This window comes from Molossus molossus, unplaced genomic scaffold (assembly GCF_014108415.1).
Source record: "Molossus molossus isolate mMolMol1 unplaced genomic scaffold, mMolMol1.p scaffold_m16_p_11, whole genome shotgun sequence".
Lineage (NCBI taxonomy): Eukaryota > Metazoa > Chordata > Mammalia > Chiroptera > Molossidae > Molossus > Molossus molossus.
Genome location: NW_023425346.1, coordinates 100,556,193 through 100,574,342, shown reverse-complemented (window position 1 = coordinate 100,574,342; position 18,150 = coordinate 100,556,193). Strand labels below are relative to the sequence as shown.

General features: G+C 58.4%; 1 protein-coding gene across 1 annotated transcript; it reads right to left on the bottom strand.

Moving 5' to 3' along the window:
• Positions 1 to 3,160: 3,160 nt before the first annotated feature.
• Positions 3,161 to 17,318, bottom strand: ITM2C (integral membrane protein 2C). Its single transcript, XM_036254865.1, has 6 exons — positions 17,088 to 17,318; positions 9,695 to 9,835; positions 7,651 to 7,839; positions 6,776 to 6,886; positions 4,805 to 4,955; positions 3,161 to 4,341 (listed from the first exon to the last, which is right to left on the bottom strand). Exons 1-6 carry the CDS (start codon positions 17,211 to 17,213, stop codon positions 4,250 to 4,252), a joined length of 810 nt encoding a protein of 269 aa, XP_036110758.1. The 5' UTR covers positions 17,214 to 17,318; the 3' UTR covers positions 3,161 to 4,249.
• Between the last annotated feature and the right edge of the window lie 832 nt (positions 17,319 to 18,150).

Genomic DNA, 18,150 nt, shown 5'->3' with positions numbered 1-18,150 from the left:
AATCGATGTTCTCTCTCATTGATAATTCTACCTCTCTCTCCCTCTCCCTTCCTCTCTCTCTTAAAATCAATAAAGAAAAAAAATTTTTTAAATATATTATAGGCATAAACACGAATCTTAGAAATAGAAGTTTGGGGGTATTAGAGAATAATACATGTATTTTATTACTGTTTTCATAATGTTCAAACTCAAGCAAAACTACTTTAGGGATTCATAAATATGTGGAAGAATTATAAAACAAACCAGAGAAACTCAGGGCCAAAGTTATTAATTAGCCTGGATTGGATAACATGAGGAGATTGACTAATATATGGGAAATCGACATATTTTCATGATTGTGTTTGGATCTAAGAATAAATGTGTCTTTAATGTCTCTCAAGGGTATAGATGTGGTGGGGATGGAGGATAGAGGCTGGGGTGATGTGGGGGGGTGGTTTCTGAACGTGGGGACAACATTTCTTGCACCCCTGAGCAATGCATGCTTCTCCCCACATCTAGAGATGATCTACTTCCCCTCCACTTAGATCAGGGATGTTTTGACCAAGAATGCCATGGAGTGACATTCTGGAACTTCTATTCCAGGCCTTAAGAGGACTGGCAGTTAGGGTTCCGTTTGGGCCGGTGACTTGGGCTTGTGAAGGGATTCACAGCTGAGAGAAAGGGGAGGAAACGCATTCATTTTCCCGGCAGACAGGGAGAGGGCCTATGCACTGACTGGCAATACAAGGACAGAGCAAAGAGAGTGAGTTGCTCTTTTATTGGGGGCTTTTGGGAGTAAAGGGCACATGTGCCAGGAAGGTTTTGTATCATATCATCTCTAGCCTGTCAAATATGCCGGGGAGGGGGGACACACATGGGAGAAGGAATGTGGGCGGGGGCTACGGGAGCGGGTTGCCAGTGAGTCACAGTCACGGGTCCAGTGTTTCAACAATCAGGTTGTTAATCTCTCCATGAGGTCGGGTAGTCCCCCCTGTCCTCAGATTAGGAGAATGGACAGCGTTCCGGAGGTCAGCTCCAGAGGCGCACCCCTCCCAGCCAGGTCAGAATGGGCTTTGCTTTCATCAGAACAAAGCGATCACGATTAACATTGCAAAGGATGATTAACGTTTTCTAACTATGGCGAGTGCCTGACTATGATTAGTTTTCTTACTCTTCTAATATTTTCTACTAATTCTAATATTCTTTCCTGCCCCCTTTCAGTTGGGTAGAAAGGTGGTTTGAAATGGCAGACACCAGCCAGCTCGGCACTTAATTACCAAGTGCTTCTCATACATGGTGGGAAAAAATCATAAAAAAAGAAAAGCTTGTTTTTGGTCCTTACAGGCAGTTAGGGCTCCCCCTCTCCTGGAGGTCAGTGGCCACACTGCTAGGAAGTCCGGGCAAGGTTACTGCTTGGAGGCCACACCAAGGCAGAGAGGAGAGGAACCGTCTTGAATGTTCCAGCCCAGCCATGTCCCGACTGAATGCGAAACAGGAAGGAGCAGCTAGCACCTGAGCACCAGAATCAGTCATCTCCAGAACATACTCATCCCGCAGGATCAGGAAAAATAACAAACCGCTGTTTAGCATTAAGTTCCGAGGTGGTTTGTTACCCAGCAACAAAGGGAAAGGTGCGTGCGAGGAATTCAGTGCTATTGGCAGTCTTCTGTTTCCTAAGTTCGCAGGTGGTTTCCAGATATACATTGGTCATTTGCTTCAGAACTTACCCACTAATGATTTGCATATATTTTGTATATTTTAAATGCTTTGCAATATAAAATATGTAAACCCTCTATGCAAAAACGTTTCTCCCAGTTTTGTTCTGTATGTTCTACTTAACAGTGATAAAACATCTTTTCATGTTTAGCTATGATCCATTTATATTTCTCTCTGAACTAACTGCCTGTTTATATTCTTGCCTTTTTTTCCCTATCAGATCATTCATTTTTCATTGTAAGAACTTTGCATATTAGGGAAAATAGCCCTTATGTCTTATGTTTCAACATCTCCCCCAGTGTGCAGCTTGTAAATCTTTTGACTTGGTGCTTTGCTGTGTATAAATTATAACTTCATAGTCCAAGTTATTGGTGGATGTCCTGCTTCAAAAGGTCTTTCCTCCTCCGAGATGATCTTTTAAATCATCTCAAGTACTTTCATACTTAAAACCTTTGCTCCATCTAGAATTTTACCAGGAAGTAGGATCCAGGTTGATTTTTTTCAAAATAGCTAGCCAGTTGTTCCATTAAAAGTAATCTATACGTCCCTCACTGAATTTTCTTGAATTTAAGTCAACTTCCAGGCCTTCCATCGCATCCTATTGACCATTTAAAGATGGTCATTATTGCCCTGGCCAGTGTAGCTCAGCAGCTGGAGCGTCGGCCTGCAGACCAGAGTCCCGGGTTTGGTTCTCGCTAGGGGCACATACCCCCCCCCCAAAAAAAAGATTGTCATTATTAATTGTGGACATTTATAATGCTTAATATTTGAAGGCTATTCTCCATGTGTACTTTCCTGAAAGAACTGAAGGTTAAAGAAATAAATTTTGTTGGTATTCTCATTGTGATTATATTTAGATCAATCTCTTTGCAAGATTTAAACAAGGTGTATCTGTACTGACCTGAGTCTTTCATGTCCCTCACAGGGTTACGGAGCCTGTGAATGGGACCAAAGGTGTAGGCACCTGTCCTCATCCCCAGGGCAGGACCCAGGTCCCACCTCTGGGGTTCACTGGGCCAAGGCTCTGGGCAGCTCTCCCGCTTCCTTCTCTGCAGAACAAGGACCTGCCTCATGCCAAACCACAGCTCAGATCCACCAACATGGTTGCTTAATGCCCAGAAATTGTGGAGAACACGTCACCGTCCTTGTGCTTAAGGACGAGCAGTAATGATATCATCTCCCAGGGTGGTTTATAGGCACTTAGAAGCAGCATAACCTTGGGCCAGTTGTGCACGCTCTGAGCCCTCTCCTTCTCCCTCACCTGCAAAACAAGTCTACCTGGCTCAGGAGGGGACATCTTCCGTGGTCCTGGGCTGAACCAGGGAGCAGGCTCACCTCTGCAGGGGTCAGATGCCATGGCTGGCTGGCTTCTCCTGCCCCCTCCTGCTCTGCCCCAGGCCCAGCTCTGCACCACCCCCACCTGCCACTTTCAAGTCAAAGTCAGAAGTCAAAGATTTTTATTGTTCTACAGACGCTTCTGAAAAGAGATCTAATTGAGAAAGTATACAAAGCGTGGAAGAGTCTAATCTCCAGGGAGCACCTAAGTCTGACTGGAGGCGTCAAGCACCCCTCTTCAGGGCTCAGGGCTCAGAGCGCTTAGCATATCGAACGATCAGTAAAAACATGCAAAAGTGAGCAGGAAAAGGAAAAGGGTGCGTCCCCCCAAGGGGGCGGCGGGGGAGGCGGGCTGCAGAACAAAGAGGCAGGGGGTGCAGGTACCAGGTGGCGCTCCCTCCTCTCCGCAGGATCTTCTAAAACAGCTGGCAGTTCGGAGGAAGCAGGGAGCCCCCACCCCTCAGCGAGACCCACAGCCCGTCTCGGGTCCGTGCTGCGCTCCGCCCACAGGGCAGAGTGAGAAGCGACCCTCCGCGGCCCTCCCCGTGTGCCGGTGGCTGCGGCCCAGGCTGCTCCGCCTGGGGGCGGCGCTGGCGGCCCAGGCTCCTCCCTCTTTGGTTCTATTCGGAGAACGATTGTGCTTGACAAACTCCTCCCACCCCCAAGCTCCAGGCTCCGTCTGGGGGGCCGAAGGCACTGACCCGAGTCCTGGGGGACCCCCAGGACAGCCACCTTCCCTTGTGCTCTGGGCGGGCCCATCCCTGGACACAGCCCCCCATTCTCAGTCCAGACCAGGGAATTGGGCCCCGGGAGTGTGCTGTGCAAGGAAAAACCTTCGGGACTTTCCCAACTGTGCGGGCATTTCTGAACCCCACTTCTCACCCCTCCCCCACCCTGTCCCCTAGCCCAGGACCCCCGCGTGCCCAGCCCCCCACCCAGTCCTTCCCGTGGACTGCCAGTGCGGCTGTGGGCCGGCCCCTGAGGACCACCTTTCAGGTGGTCACAGAAACCACCTTAGGGCGCCCTCTCTGCGGGCCAGGCCCGGGGCATCAGCAGCTCCGGTGCAGGGAGGCGGGCAGGGCTGGGCAGGACTGTGGAGACACGTCACGGATATGGATGGCGTCCAAAGTACAAGCAAGGGGAGGGGAGGAGGGGGGCCAGAGAGCGGTAGGCGAAGAGGACAGGCGGGTGGGAGTGGGGCCAGACGGAGGGGAGGCCTTCACACCACCCCGCAGATGAGCGTCTCCACCACGAAGGTGTTCTCGAAGTGGCGGATGGCGTTGCACTTCTTGGCCCCCCGCTTGTTGATTCCTACCAGAGAACAGAAATCCCAGTGAGGCCCTGTTCTGGCCCAGAACTGGCTGGGCTACAAAAGCCAACAGCCTCGGAGCCTGAGCAGACCTCAGAGCTTCGGGGAGGAGGCGGCCCAGGAAAACAAACCCAGTCACCCAAAGGCAGCGCAATAAAATGCTGAGCGCTCCGGAGCTGGTGTCAGAGGGCCTGGCTCTGCCTCTCTCCTGCTGTGTGACTTTAGAGTGTTAATTAACTTCTCTGTGCCTCAGTTTCCTCACCTTTAAAAGGGGCAGCAATAATGATGATGATGATTAGTATCCTTTAAGGACATAAGGAGCATATATAATGCGTGGCCCTAAGTGCTCAATTAACATTAGCTGCTATTGCTGCTGCTCTCTGAGGTCTGACCGCTGGTCCAGCTCTGGGACCGGGCACTGCTGGGGACAGCTGTGGGTTGGAGCCCAGGGAAGGGGCCACTCACGCCTCCGAGTAGCCCGGCGCCGCAGCCGGTAGGTGTCCTTCCCATTGCACAGGTGGTAGATGAAGGAGCCCAGGGTCTCCTTGTCACTGACATGCTCTGTGACCACCATCTCCTCCTGGATGATGTACGTCTGTGGCAGGTAGGTCCCTCTCTGCAAAGGGAGTGACCACAGTGCTGGTCAGTACCCAGGGCTTCTCTCCTGTGGTCTCCACTGCTCACTGCCCACTCCCCTTGTCACCATCCTCCTGCTCAATGGAACTGTCCCCCAACGTTGAATGCACACATGCCCCTCTCCCCCATGCAGAGGCGCCACAGCTCGGCCTTCTAATGTCTCCAGGCACTTCCTGCTGTGCCAAGTACTGCCACCTGCACTGCCCTGAATTCTGCATGTGTGGGAGTCTGATCTCCCACCCTAAAGGCAGGGCTCCTGCCTCTCCCTGCACTGCAACTGGAGCATGGAGAAGGGCAAGGAGTGGGGCATGAGATGGGGCATAAGATGAGGCATGGAGTAGGGCATAGAGAGGGGCACAGAGAGGGGCATGGAGTGGGGCATGGAGTGGGGCATGGAGTGGGGCATAGAGGGGCATGGAGAGGGGCATGGAGTGGGACATAAGAGAGGGGCATGGAGTGGGGCATAGAGAGGGGCATGGAGTGGGGCATAGAGAGGAGCATGGAGAGAGGCATGGAGTGGGACATAGAGAGGGGCATGGAGTGGGGCATAGAGAGGGGCATGGAGAGGGGCATGGAGTGGGACATAGAGAGGGGCATGGAGAGGGGCATAGAGAGGGGCATGGAGAGAGGCATGGAGTGGGGCATGGAGTGGGGCATGGAGTGGGACATAGAGAGGGGCATGGAGAGGGGCATGGAGTGGGGCATGGAGTGGGGCATGGAGTGGGACATAGAGAGGGGCATGGAGAGGGGCATAGAGAGGGGCATAGAGAGGGGCATGGAGAGAGGCATGGAGTGGGGCATGGAGTGGGGCATGGAGTGGGACATAGAGAGGGGCATGGAGAGGGGCATGGAGTGGGGCATGGAGAGGGGCATAGAGAGGGGCATGGAGAGAGGCATGGAGTGGGGCATGGAGAGGGGCATAGAGAGGGGCATGGAGAGGGGCACAGAGAGGGGCATGGAGAGAGGCATGGAGTGGGGCATGGAGAGGGGCATAGAGAGGGGCATGGAGAGGGGCACAGAGAGGGGCATGGAGAGAGGCATGGAGTGGGGCATGGAGAGGGGCATAGAGAGGGGCATGGAGAGAGGCATGGAGTGGGGCATGGACTGGGACATAGAGAGGGGCATGGAGAGGGGCATGGAGAGAGGCATGGAGTGGGGCATGGAGAGGGGCATAGAGAGGGGCATGGAGAGAGGCATGGAGTGGGGCATGGAGAGGGGCATAGAGAGGGGCATGGAGAGAGGCAAGGAGTGGGGCATGGAGAGGGGCATAGAGAGGGGCATGGAGAGAGGCATGGAGTGGGGCATGGACTGGGACATAGAGAGGGGCATGGAGAGAGGCATGGAGTGGGGCATGGAGAGGGGCATAGAGGGGCATGGAGTGGGGCATGGAGAGGGGCATGGAGGGGCATGGAGTGGGGCATGGAGTGGGGCATGGAGAGGGGCATAGAGGGGCATGGAGTGGGGCATGGAGAGGGGCATGGAGGGGCATGGAGTGGGGCATGGAGAGGGGCATAGAGGGGCATGGAGTGGGGCATAGAGGGGCATGGAGAGGGGCATAGAGGGGCATGGAGTGGAGCATGGAGAGGGGCATAGAGGGGCATAGAGAGGGGCATGGAGAGAGGCATGGAGTGGGGCATGGAGAGGGGCATGGAGTGGGGCATGGAGTGGGGCATAGAAGGGCATGGAGTGGGGCATAGAGGGGCATGGAGTGGGGCATGGAGTGGGGCATGAAACTTCCTTGCCCCAGGCCTAGCCTCCACAGGGAGGGACAAGATGCCACCTGGATAGATCACCGCTCACCTTCACGTTCATGAGGAGCTCCCAGAAGCTGCGAGGGGGCAGCACAATGGTGGTGTTGAGTTCAATGACGTAGCACTTGTCCAGGGAGATGTCATGGTAGGCTGTCAGACCCTGGGAAGGAGGAGGGCCCACATCAGTCCCTGCAGGCTACAGCCTGGCCCAGGCAGGGCTGGGAGAGGCCTCAGCCAGCAAAGGCAGGGCCCCACCCCCGCCATGGCAATAAAATATCTTTTTCTGTTCCTCTCCTAGCCTGTTTCTGGAAGATTCTACTTACTAGATGAAGGATACAAACTGTTAAATGCCTCAGAGTTCTGCTCATGGAGTTAGAGAGCTGAGGTTTGGGGAGCACAGTAATGTGCATTTCATAAAAGCCGTAGGGTCCATGTCTGTGGACCCTCGGTGAGAAGCACCCCATCCCAGGCGCTCCGCGCTACACCTCGATGAAACATCGACGCGGGAATACTTCAGTAAACAGGGACACTGGCCTGGCCCAGAAGAGCCAGCGTCTGCAGCTGCCGGGCGGGCGGGGAGGACCCGGCGCTGGTCTGCCAGTGCTCACTGCCTGACCTACGCAGGGTGGGCAAAAGTAGGTCAGCTGTGCGTATGGAAAATAATACAGTAATTACTAAGTAACAATACAAGAACATACTTACTTTTGCCCCACCCTGTATAAAAAAAGCAATGTCTTTAAAACCTCACAAAGCTAAGCCACAGTCCTGTCCTACACGCAGCTGACTTTACCCTGTGCATAGTCAGAGGATGTACAAGGGCCATCACCTTCTCCTTTCACGCCTGTTCTTTCTCTGACTCTTGGTGGCAGGGGGGCCGGGATCCCTGGGCCCCTCCCACCCCCGCCCGGGCCCGGCCAGCCTCACCCGCTGGAAGTCATGAATGATGTCCGCAGGGTCGCCGCCGCCGAACTGCGGCACCGGCACGTTGATGCGCTCGTAGTTATCCTCCAGGTAGATCTTCACGTCCTCCTCCAGCTCCATCCGCGTGCGGGCCTGGGAGGACAGGGAGTCCTCGTAGAAGATGCCGCAGTGGAAGAAGTTGTCTCGGGCCAGCTGAGCAAGGCGGGGAGAGAGACGGACGGGTCACGGGTGCCCTTGCACAGCCCCTGCCTGCGCAGACACTTCACCCTCCCCAGGCCCGCGGACACAGGAAGGTGGGGCTGAGACCCATTTCACAGCTGGACAAACTGAGAAACGTGGGGAGTCAGGGGGGTGAGCTGGGCCTCAGTTTCCCCATCTGTAAAATGAGGTGCTCCCTCAGGCTTCTTCTGATCCAGTCCATGAGCCTGTGCTTGGGAAATGGGGTGGGCCAGCACAGGGAGGACCCAGAGGGACAGACACCTGAGAAAGAGCCTAGGCAGGGCAGGAGGGCTCTCGGGGGCAAGCTGGGTCCTGGGGGCGGGCGGTGCCCTTCACTGCCACCAGAGGGCACTCACCCATCTTTCCTGCCCCCTGTTGCGGGGCCCTGAAGACCAAGGGGGCAAAGGGGAGGGGAGCAGAGAGGCAGCCCCTTGTAATGGCAGCTCTGCGTCCAACCTCACAGCCCCCACCACTGTCCCTGGACCCCGTGCCTCATGAGAAACCGGACAAACGCTGTTTCCCGAGTGGCGGCCTGACCACTCCATCAGAAAGGGAGAGGAGGCCCTGCGACAGGCCTGTGGCAGAGTGACTGCCCAGGGGACCAGTAGGCCCATGTCAGCCTGGATTGGGCAGAACTCCCCTTCTGTCTCCATGCAGATTCCCGGGATGAGTCACCACACGAATCCTGTGACATTGTGGTTGTTGAGGAACCCCAGGCTGTGAGTGGGGGCTGGGAACAGAGGGGACCTGAGGCCAGCGTGGGCCGAGGGTCCTGCACAGGATGAAAACCCAGAACAAGTGGGGAGCGGGCCATGGGGGGAGGGCAGGGAGGACAAAAGTGAAGTCAGCAGGCCCCAAGGGGAAAGGCCCAGGGAATACAGACTCTTCACGGGAAACTGGGCGGTGACAAAGCTAAAGCCCAGGGCTCGAGAGCGCGAGGTCATCCGGGTCACAGATGACTGGCTGTTGGTAACCTTTTTGTCCCTCTGAGATTCCCCGTTTGCTGTACTTGCTGGTTCTTCTTTTGAGCTACGTTTAATTTAACTACTTTCAGTTCTGAGTCCGTGGAGGGCTGCCTCCCTCCCCAGGTCGGGGCCGATCACAAGGTCGCTGTGACCGTAAACAGTTCTACAGCCCAGCTTCCGCCCAGGCGGGCTGACCGTGGCCAGGGCCTCCAGCCCAGGAGGTGCTGGTGTCTGCCTGCAAACCCGCCCTTCACCGCACCATTTTATAACCCGACCACCAAACATGAAATGGAATGAATTCCTTAAGGCACGACCCATGGGCACAGGGTTCGGACTCAGGAATCGCAGGGTTCCAGTGTTTGCTGGATCTGAGTTTCTGGTGATAATGGCCCTGGGTGACACTGTAGGAAGGGGTCGTGGGCTACACAGGCCAGATTCCAATCCCAGCTCCCCCACCGCTGATTGTACTCCTGGGAGTTTCCTGTTGACCTCGGATGTGTCTGCTGACGTGTAAGGACACTCATCCAGGTCTGTGGGCATTAGAGGACGGGGCCCCAATCCTGGCTCCTGGACCAGAGCTAGGCTCCCCAGGACGAGGGGCTGAGGGTAGGCTGGCCTGAGCCCAAGGAGGCCCCAGGGAGGAGGGAGGATGTAGGCTTTCTGGGTGAGCCTGGGCCCTCCTCCCACCTGGGGGCATGCCCCAGCTTCCTGCTGTCCCTCCTCATAAACCCCAAGCACCCGGCTCTCAACTGCTCCCGCTGCCCTTTCCCGCCAGCTCCCACACCCGCTGCAAGCTGGCACCCTTCCCTCCGCTCCTGAGCACCCCCCTTTCCGAGACCCTGCCTCCCCCGGCCCGGCCTCACCTGAGCGAGGAAGAAGTATCTGTAGATGTAGACAGAGGCGAACACCAGGCCCATGAGCAGCACGACCATGCCCATGGACAGGTAGCACACGCTGCCCACAGAGCCCCCCTTCTTGTGGCGGTGGTAGGGGGGCCGCTCCTCCTGTGGACAGCAGCGCAGGGTCAGCTAGGTGGGGGTCCTGTGCCCTGGAATCCTCCCACCCCTTTTCCGAAGTGAGCCATCACCCTGCCGGCCAGGAGGGAGCCTGGGGTCAGGACGGATACTTGGGATGCACCGAGCATTACCTGGAAGGAAAAGACTCGGGCTCTCCCCAGCTCCTCCTCCCACGTACACAGACTGACTCACCACGAAGCCACATAAAACAACCCACTGGGGCTCAGCGGGCACATTTGGAATTCCCTGTGCCACGAGTCCCCTTTACGGGGCCAGCTGCGGTCACAGTATATTCTTTCAAACATGGAAGGGGGAAGCACAGCGTGGCCTACGTGATCGTGCCAGGCCTCGTCACCTCCGGGAATTGGGGTGCTCTGGCAGTGGGGAGCCAGCAAAGGCTTTTGAGGTGGGGAGTGACAAGATCCACCTGAAGGCTGGAGTCCACAGGGTGGAGTGGAAGGGGGGCCATGGCAGGGGGCTGTCACGGCTGGTGGGGTCCGGGGTTCCACCGTCTGGCCAGGCAGCACAGGGCCCTCGATCCGCATTGCGTGGAGCGCAGCCTGCCGGGCAGCGATGGCCTCGCCCAGGTCCTGGCTGGCCGTGCAGGGCCGGCTGTCGGAGTGGAGCCTGCAGGGTGAGGTCTGGAGGCTTCCGGAAGCCAGGGTGCTTCTGCCAGGACAGAAACGTGGCTGTGGCAGCAGCAGCTGCCCCCAGGGAGGCCAGGGCAGGAGGCTCCTCCTGAGTCTGCTCTGGGAACCAGACTTGGGCTCAGGACAGTAGCTGCAGGGCTGCCAAGAAGCAAGCCGACCAGGCCAGCCCCGGGCCACGTGTCTGGGCGGGTGTGTGAAGGGATGGTGTACATCTCAGTAACACTGCTTCCCCCGGAGCCCTGGACTGAGCCTGGTGGCTCCGCTCTAGGCCAGCTGTGCAATGTTGGTCCGCTCATCCCCCAACCCAGGCCCTCATTCACACTGCGAGATGCTGTGAAGGTGCCAGGCCTGGCTCTGCCCCCAGTGTCCACCATCCAGTGCCCCTTCCATGGTGTCCAGGTACGGCCAGGGTGAGACTAGAGGCCAGTGCCAAGGACCCCCACCCCACTCCCATCCTCAAGGAGCTGGGGCCCTGTGGGGGAGGGGAGGAGCTTCAGCCCAGAGTGGAGCTCCTCACTCAGCCTCTGATCTAACTGCCTGCTTGGCCCTGGTTGTGCCTGTTTCCTTCCTCCCTTCAGCCTGCAGCGGGTGCCAGGACAGGAGGCCCGGTCTGGCAGGCGGGGGGCGGGGGCTCACAGCCTGCGTGTCCCCAGGCCATGTCCCCTGTGGCCCCTGGTTTAGCACACCAGGGCGGGGTGTGGCCTGGGCCTCAGAGGGGCTGATGCCTCCCTGCTTGGGGAGGGCAGAGAAGGCCTGAAGGACCCTCCCCCTCTGGGCACATCCATCACCAGGCCCGCCGGCCCCCAGCCTCAGCAGCCATGGGGTGAGACACAGAAAAGAGGCTTCCCTGACCACCCTGCTTCCCACCACCCCAGTCTGTACTCCACAACTCACCTGGCAGGATCGATAAAACCCACTGCCCCACACAGCCTGGGGCCTCCCTCTACCCTGGCCCTGCCTGGGGGGGGGGGGGGGGTCCTGGAATTAAGACCAGAGAAGCAAGTCGGTGAGACCACTCACCTGGCTGGCATCTCCTCAGCACCCTGGGGTTACTAACCAGGGAACACTTGGCCACTGCCCACAGGGCCCTGAGGGACAGCTGCCACCTGGAGGAGGCAGGGCTGCAATGGCTTTGACTTCCCAGTGTGCCCCAGGAGAGCACAGGACAGGGTGGTCTGCCAGCACCTCACAAGGAACAAGCCGCCCCGGGAGCTCGTGTTGTGAGTGGTCCTCAGGACTGGTCACTGACCCAGAAGGCACGGCTGTGACTCCTCCCCTTCTGGACCCACAGTTCTATTTAGTGGGACCCAGGGATGAGAGGGCCCCCAGGCCCCAGCTGGGGCTGGGATCCAGCGAGGGGCACACTACATTACCCCCCTTCTGTGAAATGCGAGCAGGTGGCCTCCCCACAGGGCTCTGTCCTGAGGGCAGTTTTATCAGGATGAAAGGAGACAAAGAACCCGAAAGCCTTTGGTGAAAGATAAAGTGCAGTTTTAAAATAGCAGATTTTCATCAGCGACCTTTTCCTTGTTAGGGACACCACCTCCCACAGCTGTCAGGCTGCAAGAGGGTCAGGCTTGTGCTCTGTCCAGGAAAGCCAGAGGCGCAAGCTTGTAAAAGCTGCTTAAAAAACAACAGAACGATCAATGGGCTACAAGCCAGAGCCCAGAGGCCGGCTCCACAAAGGCAGAACCCGGTCAAGGTGAGGCCCGCTGTTCTGGGACAGGTGTTTCTAAGGCGCAGAGGGAGGAGGTGGGGCTCACGTGGCCCCAGCTGAATGCGAGGGGTGGCTAATGTCCGGGCGGAGAAGGTCACAGTCTCCAGCTAGTACTTCCGACACTGCCTGTGTCCTCACGCCTCTGTGGGGGTCACTGTGAAGGCTGGGGATCCCCCATCTTTCCTAGATGTGCAGTGGACAAATGGCTTGCTCTCCTGCCTTATTGACACCTCCCTCCCCCCAATGCACACCTGGGCTCACACCCTGCTCCACTCCCAACCCAACACGCCTCTAGCCGGTGGGGGCCGCGCCCCAGGAGCATCATGGCCGAGCAGCAGAGAGGAACCACGGGGGTCCCTGCTTCCAGACTGAAGGGCCCCGCACAGGAAGGAGGGCCCCTGAATCCGGCCCCAAGGCTGTCGCTGCTTCCCAGACCACGCTGCACCGTCGAGACCAAGGCTCGAGCTCCAATTCCAAAGCCCCAGCTTATTGGCAGGCCCAGCGCACTGGGCACGAGCAGCTGGGCCAGAACCCGAGGCCTCAGCCCCCGGGATCCCTGGCGGCCTAGCTCACTCAGAAAGATGGCCCGGCGCCTGCTTCAGGGAGCCTCTGAGCTGCTAGACACCCAGGCATTTGGGGGCTTCCATCTAGAAAGTAGAAAATATTGCATACTGTTTCCATAGCGACTGGGCTTTCTGAGCAAAGTGCCTGGCTGTGCACTCTTGTGAGGCACGTGAGCCAGACCTGTGGGGACCCCAGAGGGGCCTGGGCCTCCGCCTGCCGGCTTCACTGGGCCCCACAACGGGCTCATTAAATGATCTAGCAAAGCCAGGGCCAGTCAGGGGGAACCCAGCCAGCTGGAGCATTAACTCAGCAGACCCTCGTGGCTCATGGAGAGGGCTCCCCAGCTACCTTCCCTCGGTGCTAATGTACAAATTCACTGCAAGCGGATTAAGCTACAGTTGCAGGCTGGAGGAGGAGCTGTCAGGGGGCCAGAGCGCGCTCACTGCAGGCCGGGACTGACGGGGCAGAGGGGTCTCACCTCACCTCCGCAGCATCACAGCCCCTCCTCAGCATCTGCCTTTCCCAGGCCACAGAGCACAGAGACAAGGGCACCAACGTGTGAGTGTGTGAGAGAGAGAGAACATGGCAGGGCGTGGGGAGGATGGGTAAATGCCTGTGCCCACCGGGCATGCAGGCTGCTTTCAAATGTACAGACACTGGGTCATTGCTGACAGGGCTATGACTTTGTCATCACTGGAGCCCCAGGTGCAGTGGGAGAGGAGACGGTGTGGGCCCTCCGAGGACACTGCTGCGCAAACCTCTGCTCTGCTTGGCTGGCTGGGGGCTTCCCTTCTACTCCGCTCCCCGCCTGAGCATCAGGGTGAGACCAGGGAAAGAGCTGGAGGACCAGCAAGTCGGCTGCTGGGACTCCCCTGGGGGACAGACCTCGGAGAGGCTGTGCTTCTGTGACTTTACCATAAACATTTTTTTTGTCACTAAGAGAAACTCATCTCCCTGGTACTCTGTGCAGCCTCGACACGTGCAAGGACAGGCTGAGAAAAGAGAGAAGGCAGAGAAGTCTGGCGCGTGCCTCAGTGCCGAAGTCCCCCTGGGAAGACCAGGGCAGGCCGGGAACAGGAAGCCTGTCCCCACACGGCCATGGGGCAGGACCGGAGCCGTTTTCACCAAGGTCCTTTCGACCCAGCCCGGGGCCTGTGGGATTTGGAACATTGGGGCAGGAGGACTTCAAGCCTGGCTAGATCCACCCTCCTGGCTGGCAGGGACCCTCCCCAACCACTCGGGGAGACCCAGCTCCTCCCTGCCAAGGGCCCGAGGCCAGGGCACAGAAGGTGAAATCTGATTCTCAGGTATGCAAGGAGCGACCCGGGGGCCATTAATCAAAGGCAAAGCCAGAGAAAATTATAGCACTGAGAAGATGACTGTACTGAACGTTTTTCTTTCCTCTCGCAGCCCCCGATCCGGGTTGAGTCTGGGCATGCCCATACCTGTGTGTGTGTGCGTGTGCGTGTGTGTGTGTGTGTGTGTGTGTGCACCCAGGCACAGGCGGACTGTGGGAGAGGGGAGGGCTGGCCAAGTTCACTAATATGCACGTCTGTCCTAAAGGTGTCAGATTTTAATCTCCTCCTGGGTCCCCATTGCTCCCTCTTACCAATAAAGGATGTGGCCAGAAGGTGCTAAGAGGGGGTGCTTCCCTGTCAGCTGCTCATCAGTGCAGGCTCATCATTATCTCAGAGGCAAACACCGCGTGGGGAGAGTGGGCAGCTGGAGACCCAGCTGGGCCCCCACCCCCATCCCTTCTGGGTGCACCGAGGCACTTCCTTCCAGCAGCAGATCTGGGGACGCAATCTTCCTTGTGTCTCAGTTTTTGCTCAGATGCAGGAGAGCAGCTCTGAGGGTGCTGCTGCCGCCCCCTGGCCCCCTGGCCCCCAGGCCGGCACAGGTGGACATTTTATTTCAGTGGCCAGAGGGCGGCCCCACCCCTGAAAGGCATTCGCCAGCTCATCTGTGCGCCCCGTGGTCCTTCCACGGCTTTGAATCTTATTACTGAATCCGTTTCAGTGACCAAGAAGGGGTCTAGAGTCACCCCAGCCACAAGAGACCTAATGAGCTTTCCCTTGCATCGCCACCACAGCGGCACAAAACCCAGTGACCTGTCTTGTTGAAGCAGCTCCTGGGGCCTCCCAGATGGCCTGCCTGTCCCACTCACTCGTCCTTCAGTGCCCTACTAAATGGCTGCGAGTCTGTCCTGGCGACAACTGTGGACGCTGGCGCCTGCTGTGCGCACGCCTGGGCACTGGGTGTGGGAAATATGCCCCCTGGCCAGGTGAGGCCACGCAGGCTCCCAGAAGTGAACTTTCTCCGAAGGCCCCAATTCCTGGAGAGCCAGGATGAAACAGCCAAGCCCCCTGGGCATCACCCCGGGGCCTGGAGCGGCTATAAAATTTCACGGATATGCATATCTGTCCTAAAAGTGTCGGTTTTTAATCCTCCTCCTGGACCTCCATTGCTCCCTCTTGCCAATTAAGAGAGGGAGAGGATCCTGCCCAACAAGGTTTGGGGGAGCAGGCACGCTCAGCAGGCCGAAGGCCAGCACAAAATGGCAGCAGGAGGATGCGGATATTTCCATTTCACGGTGGGTGAGAGGATGTCTGAGCTTGGAGCCAGGGGCTGGATGTCAGTCATTGCCAAGGTGATGCTGGCATCTGCCACCCTGCCTGTGGGCCACCATCGACAGCATCAGCAGGGGCCCTCCAGAGAATGTGCCACTCTTGCAAATTCGGTGGGCCTTCACTAGAGCTTGAATTACATCCTCCCACTGTCTGGCTGGTCCTCCCTCCTGCCCGAACCCTAAAGCTCTCAGGGGCAGAGTCCTGTTTTCCAGGCCTCAAGAACGCTGCCTTGGGCCCCCCATCCCAGGCTGAGATGAAGGGAGGAAGGAGGCTTGACAAGTGCTCCTTGCAAACTTTTAAAGCTGCAGACCAGTCTTCATATATGGAGTGCCCTTCTCCATGCAGGCATCAGAGGAAGATGGAGCTGCCCTGGTGGGGGTCATAGCAACCCCCAACTGCCCAAGCAGTGCTGATGCGGCAGTGACATCAGGGCAGGGGAGCTGGCCCAGGCTCCCAGCATTCCACACGCAGGGCGCCTGCTCAGGCTGTGACACCCCTGTCTTAGGCCTCTCTCCAGAGTCCCCTCCTCCAGGGCACAGGTATTCCCCTGCAACCCTCATCATAGTCATCCCCAGGACATCCCCAGGCGAGCTGTATCTCAGCCATGAACTTGGGGAGGGCCTTGGCGCGAGGAGAGCCATCAGAAGCCAGCCTCGGGAAGAGGGAGTGGACAAAGACTTTTCTTCGAAGTCCTGTGTCTGGGGGCTGGGGCGCCTTGGTGCACCCCAAGAGCGTTGGGGGCGACGCTGCGTAGACCCCTTTGCCCTGACACTATAAAGCTTGGCTGGACCAGCCCTCCCTCCCATCACCTCCCTACCGCGCCAGAGTCCTGTCCCCTCCCGGGTCAGACTTCACGTCGCGGAAATGCCTTCCCTCCCCAGGCCCGGGGCAGGGGGAGACGCGGGAGGACGCCGGGCAGGCGGGGTGCAACGAGGCCCGCCCCCACAAAGCGGGGCCAGGATCGGCAGGACACCTGAGCCTCGAGGGAGCCTCCCGGGGTGGAAGGGGCAGCCCGAGCAAGAGCCGGGAGAGGAAGGAAGAGGGACGGGGGTCGGTGGGATCCGGCCGCCCCACCTCGGAACCCCGAACTTCGAACTCCGGACGTGCGGCCGGGCGGGTTCTGGTTTATTTCATCTTTCAGTACTTTCTGCTCCACTGATTCAAGTGCAGGGTAGCAGCACGTCCCCCGCCCCTGGCAGCCCCCTGTTTGGGACGAAATCCAGGGTCCCTCTCCCGCTCTCCCTTCGTTGGCACCAGAAGTCCCCCCCCGCCCCCCGTTTCCCCACCAATCACGACCCACCGCTCCACTTTGGAGAAACAATGTTCAACCTTCCTCCCATCCCCCACCTGAGGACTCGACTCTCGGCCCCTCCCCCTTGATTGGAACCAGACGCAAACCCCCCACCAGCAACGTTCCTTGAACTTCTTCCGCCCAGCGCCCCCCTCTACTGGGGGGCTAGGCTCCTAGGGCCCCTCCCTATACTTTGGGAAGAGACCTCGAGCGCTTCCCACCTGGGGACTAGCGACTCTGACCCCCTCCCACACTTAGGGCTTCGACTGTCGGGGCGGCTTCGGGACAGGACCCAAGCCCCCTCCCCTCTTGGGGATGGATGACCCGCTCCCGGCTCCGGGACCCCGTGCGCCCCAGCAGCCCCCGCCGAGCCCCCCGCCCCTCTCACCCGAGTCGGCGTCAGCAGGATCTCAGCGGCCGGGCCGGGGGCCGGGGCCGAGGCCGAGGCCGAAGCCTTGTCGGCCTTGTCGGCCTTGATACCGGCCACGGCGGGCTGGAAGCTGATCTTCACCATGGCTGCGCCGGGCCGCGGTCCGACCTGCAGCCTCTGACTGTGCAGCCTCCTTCTGCGCCGCGCTGCTCTGCACTCTGCAGGCACCGGAAGTTTGGATCCTGCTCGCGTCCCTTTCTCTAACCCCACCTCCAGCCCTCCCCGCTACCGCCCCCAACCGGGGGGCCTTGGCGCCCGCCGCGCCTGCGCCCCCTTCCCGCCCGCTGGGTTCTCCGTGAACCGTGCCCCGCGCGCTGCTCGGACCTGCGGAGGACTGAGGTTCAGCCACTCCACCCACCCACCCATCCATCCATCCATCCATCCATCCATCCATCCATCCATCCACCCACCACCCACCCATCCAATCAGGCATGGACTCAACCCTCTTTGCAGCCTTATCCCTTCCAGCTCCCTCTCCAAGACCAGCGTCCCCAGAACACACAAACTGTTAAGACACTGTTTGCCAGACAAATGCAGCTTCCAGACAAGTTCCCAGGCTCACTCTCCCCTACCCCACTTCATACCCTCCTCTTTGGAAATTTAGAGCCTCCACTGTACCTGCTCAACTCCCTGCTCCAGCGCCCCTGCCCCCAACTTGTCCTGGGCCCTGGGAGGAGGCTCCAAGGCCAGGCACCTAACAGCTCCTCTGTGTCCTGCACCCTGCATTCATCCACACCTCATTCATTCTCCATCATCCTTTTCCCTTCTTCATTCCTGCAGAACCATCCCAGCCCCTGAGACCTCCCGTTGCCCTCATGGTGATGGAAACAAGGAGGACTAAACCCAGGGTCACAGAGCCAGCTGGGGCAGATCTCTGGTGGGCAGGGTAGGACCATCTGGCTGAAGTTGGCACACATGAACCCTACCTTCTCCAGAAGGCTTTCTCTGAACTCTCTGGCCTGGGTTAAGTCCCTGTACCCTGTGTACACTCCTGCTGTGTGCACCCTCCGTGTGTACCTCT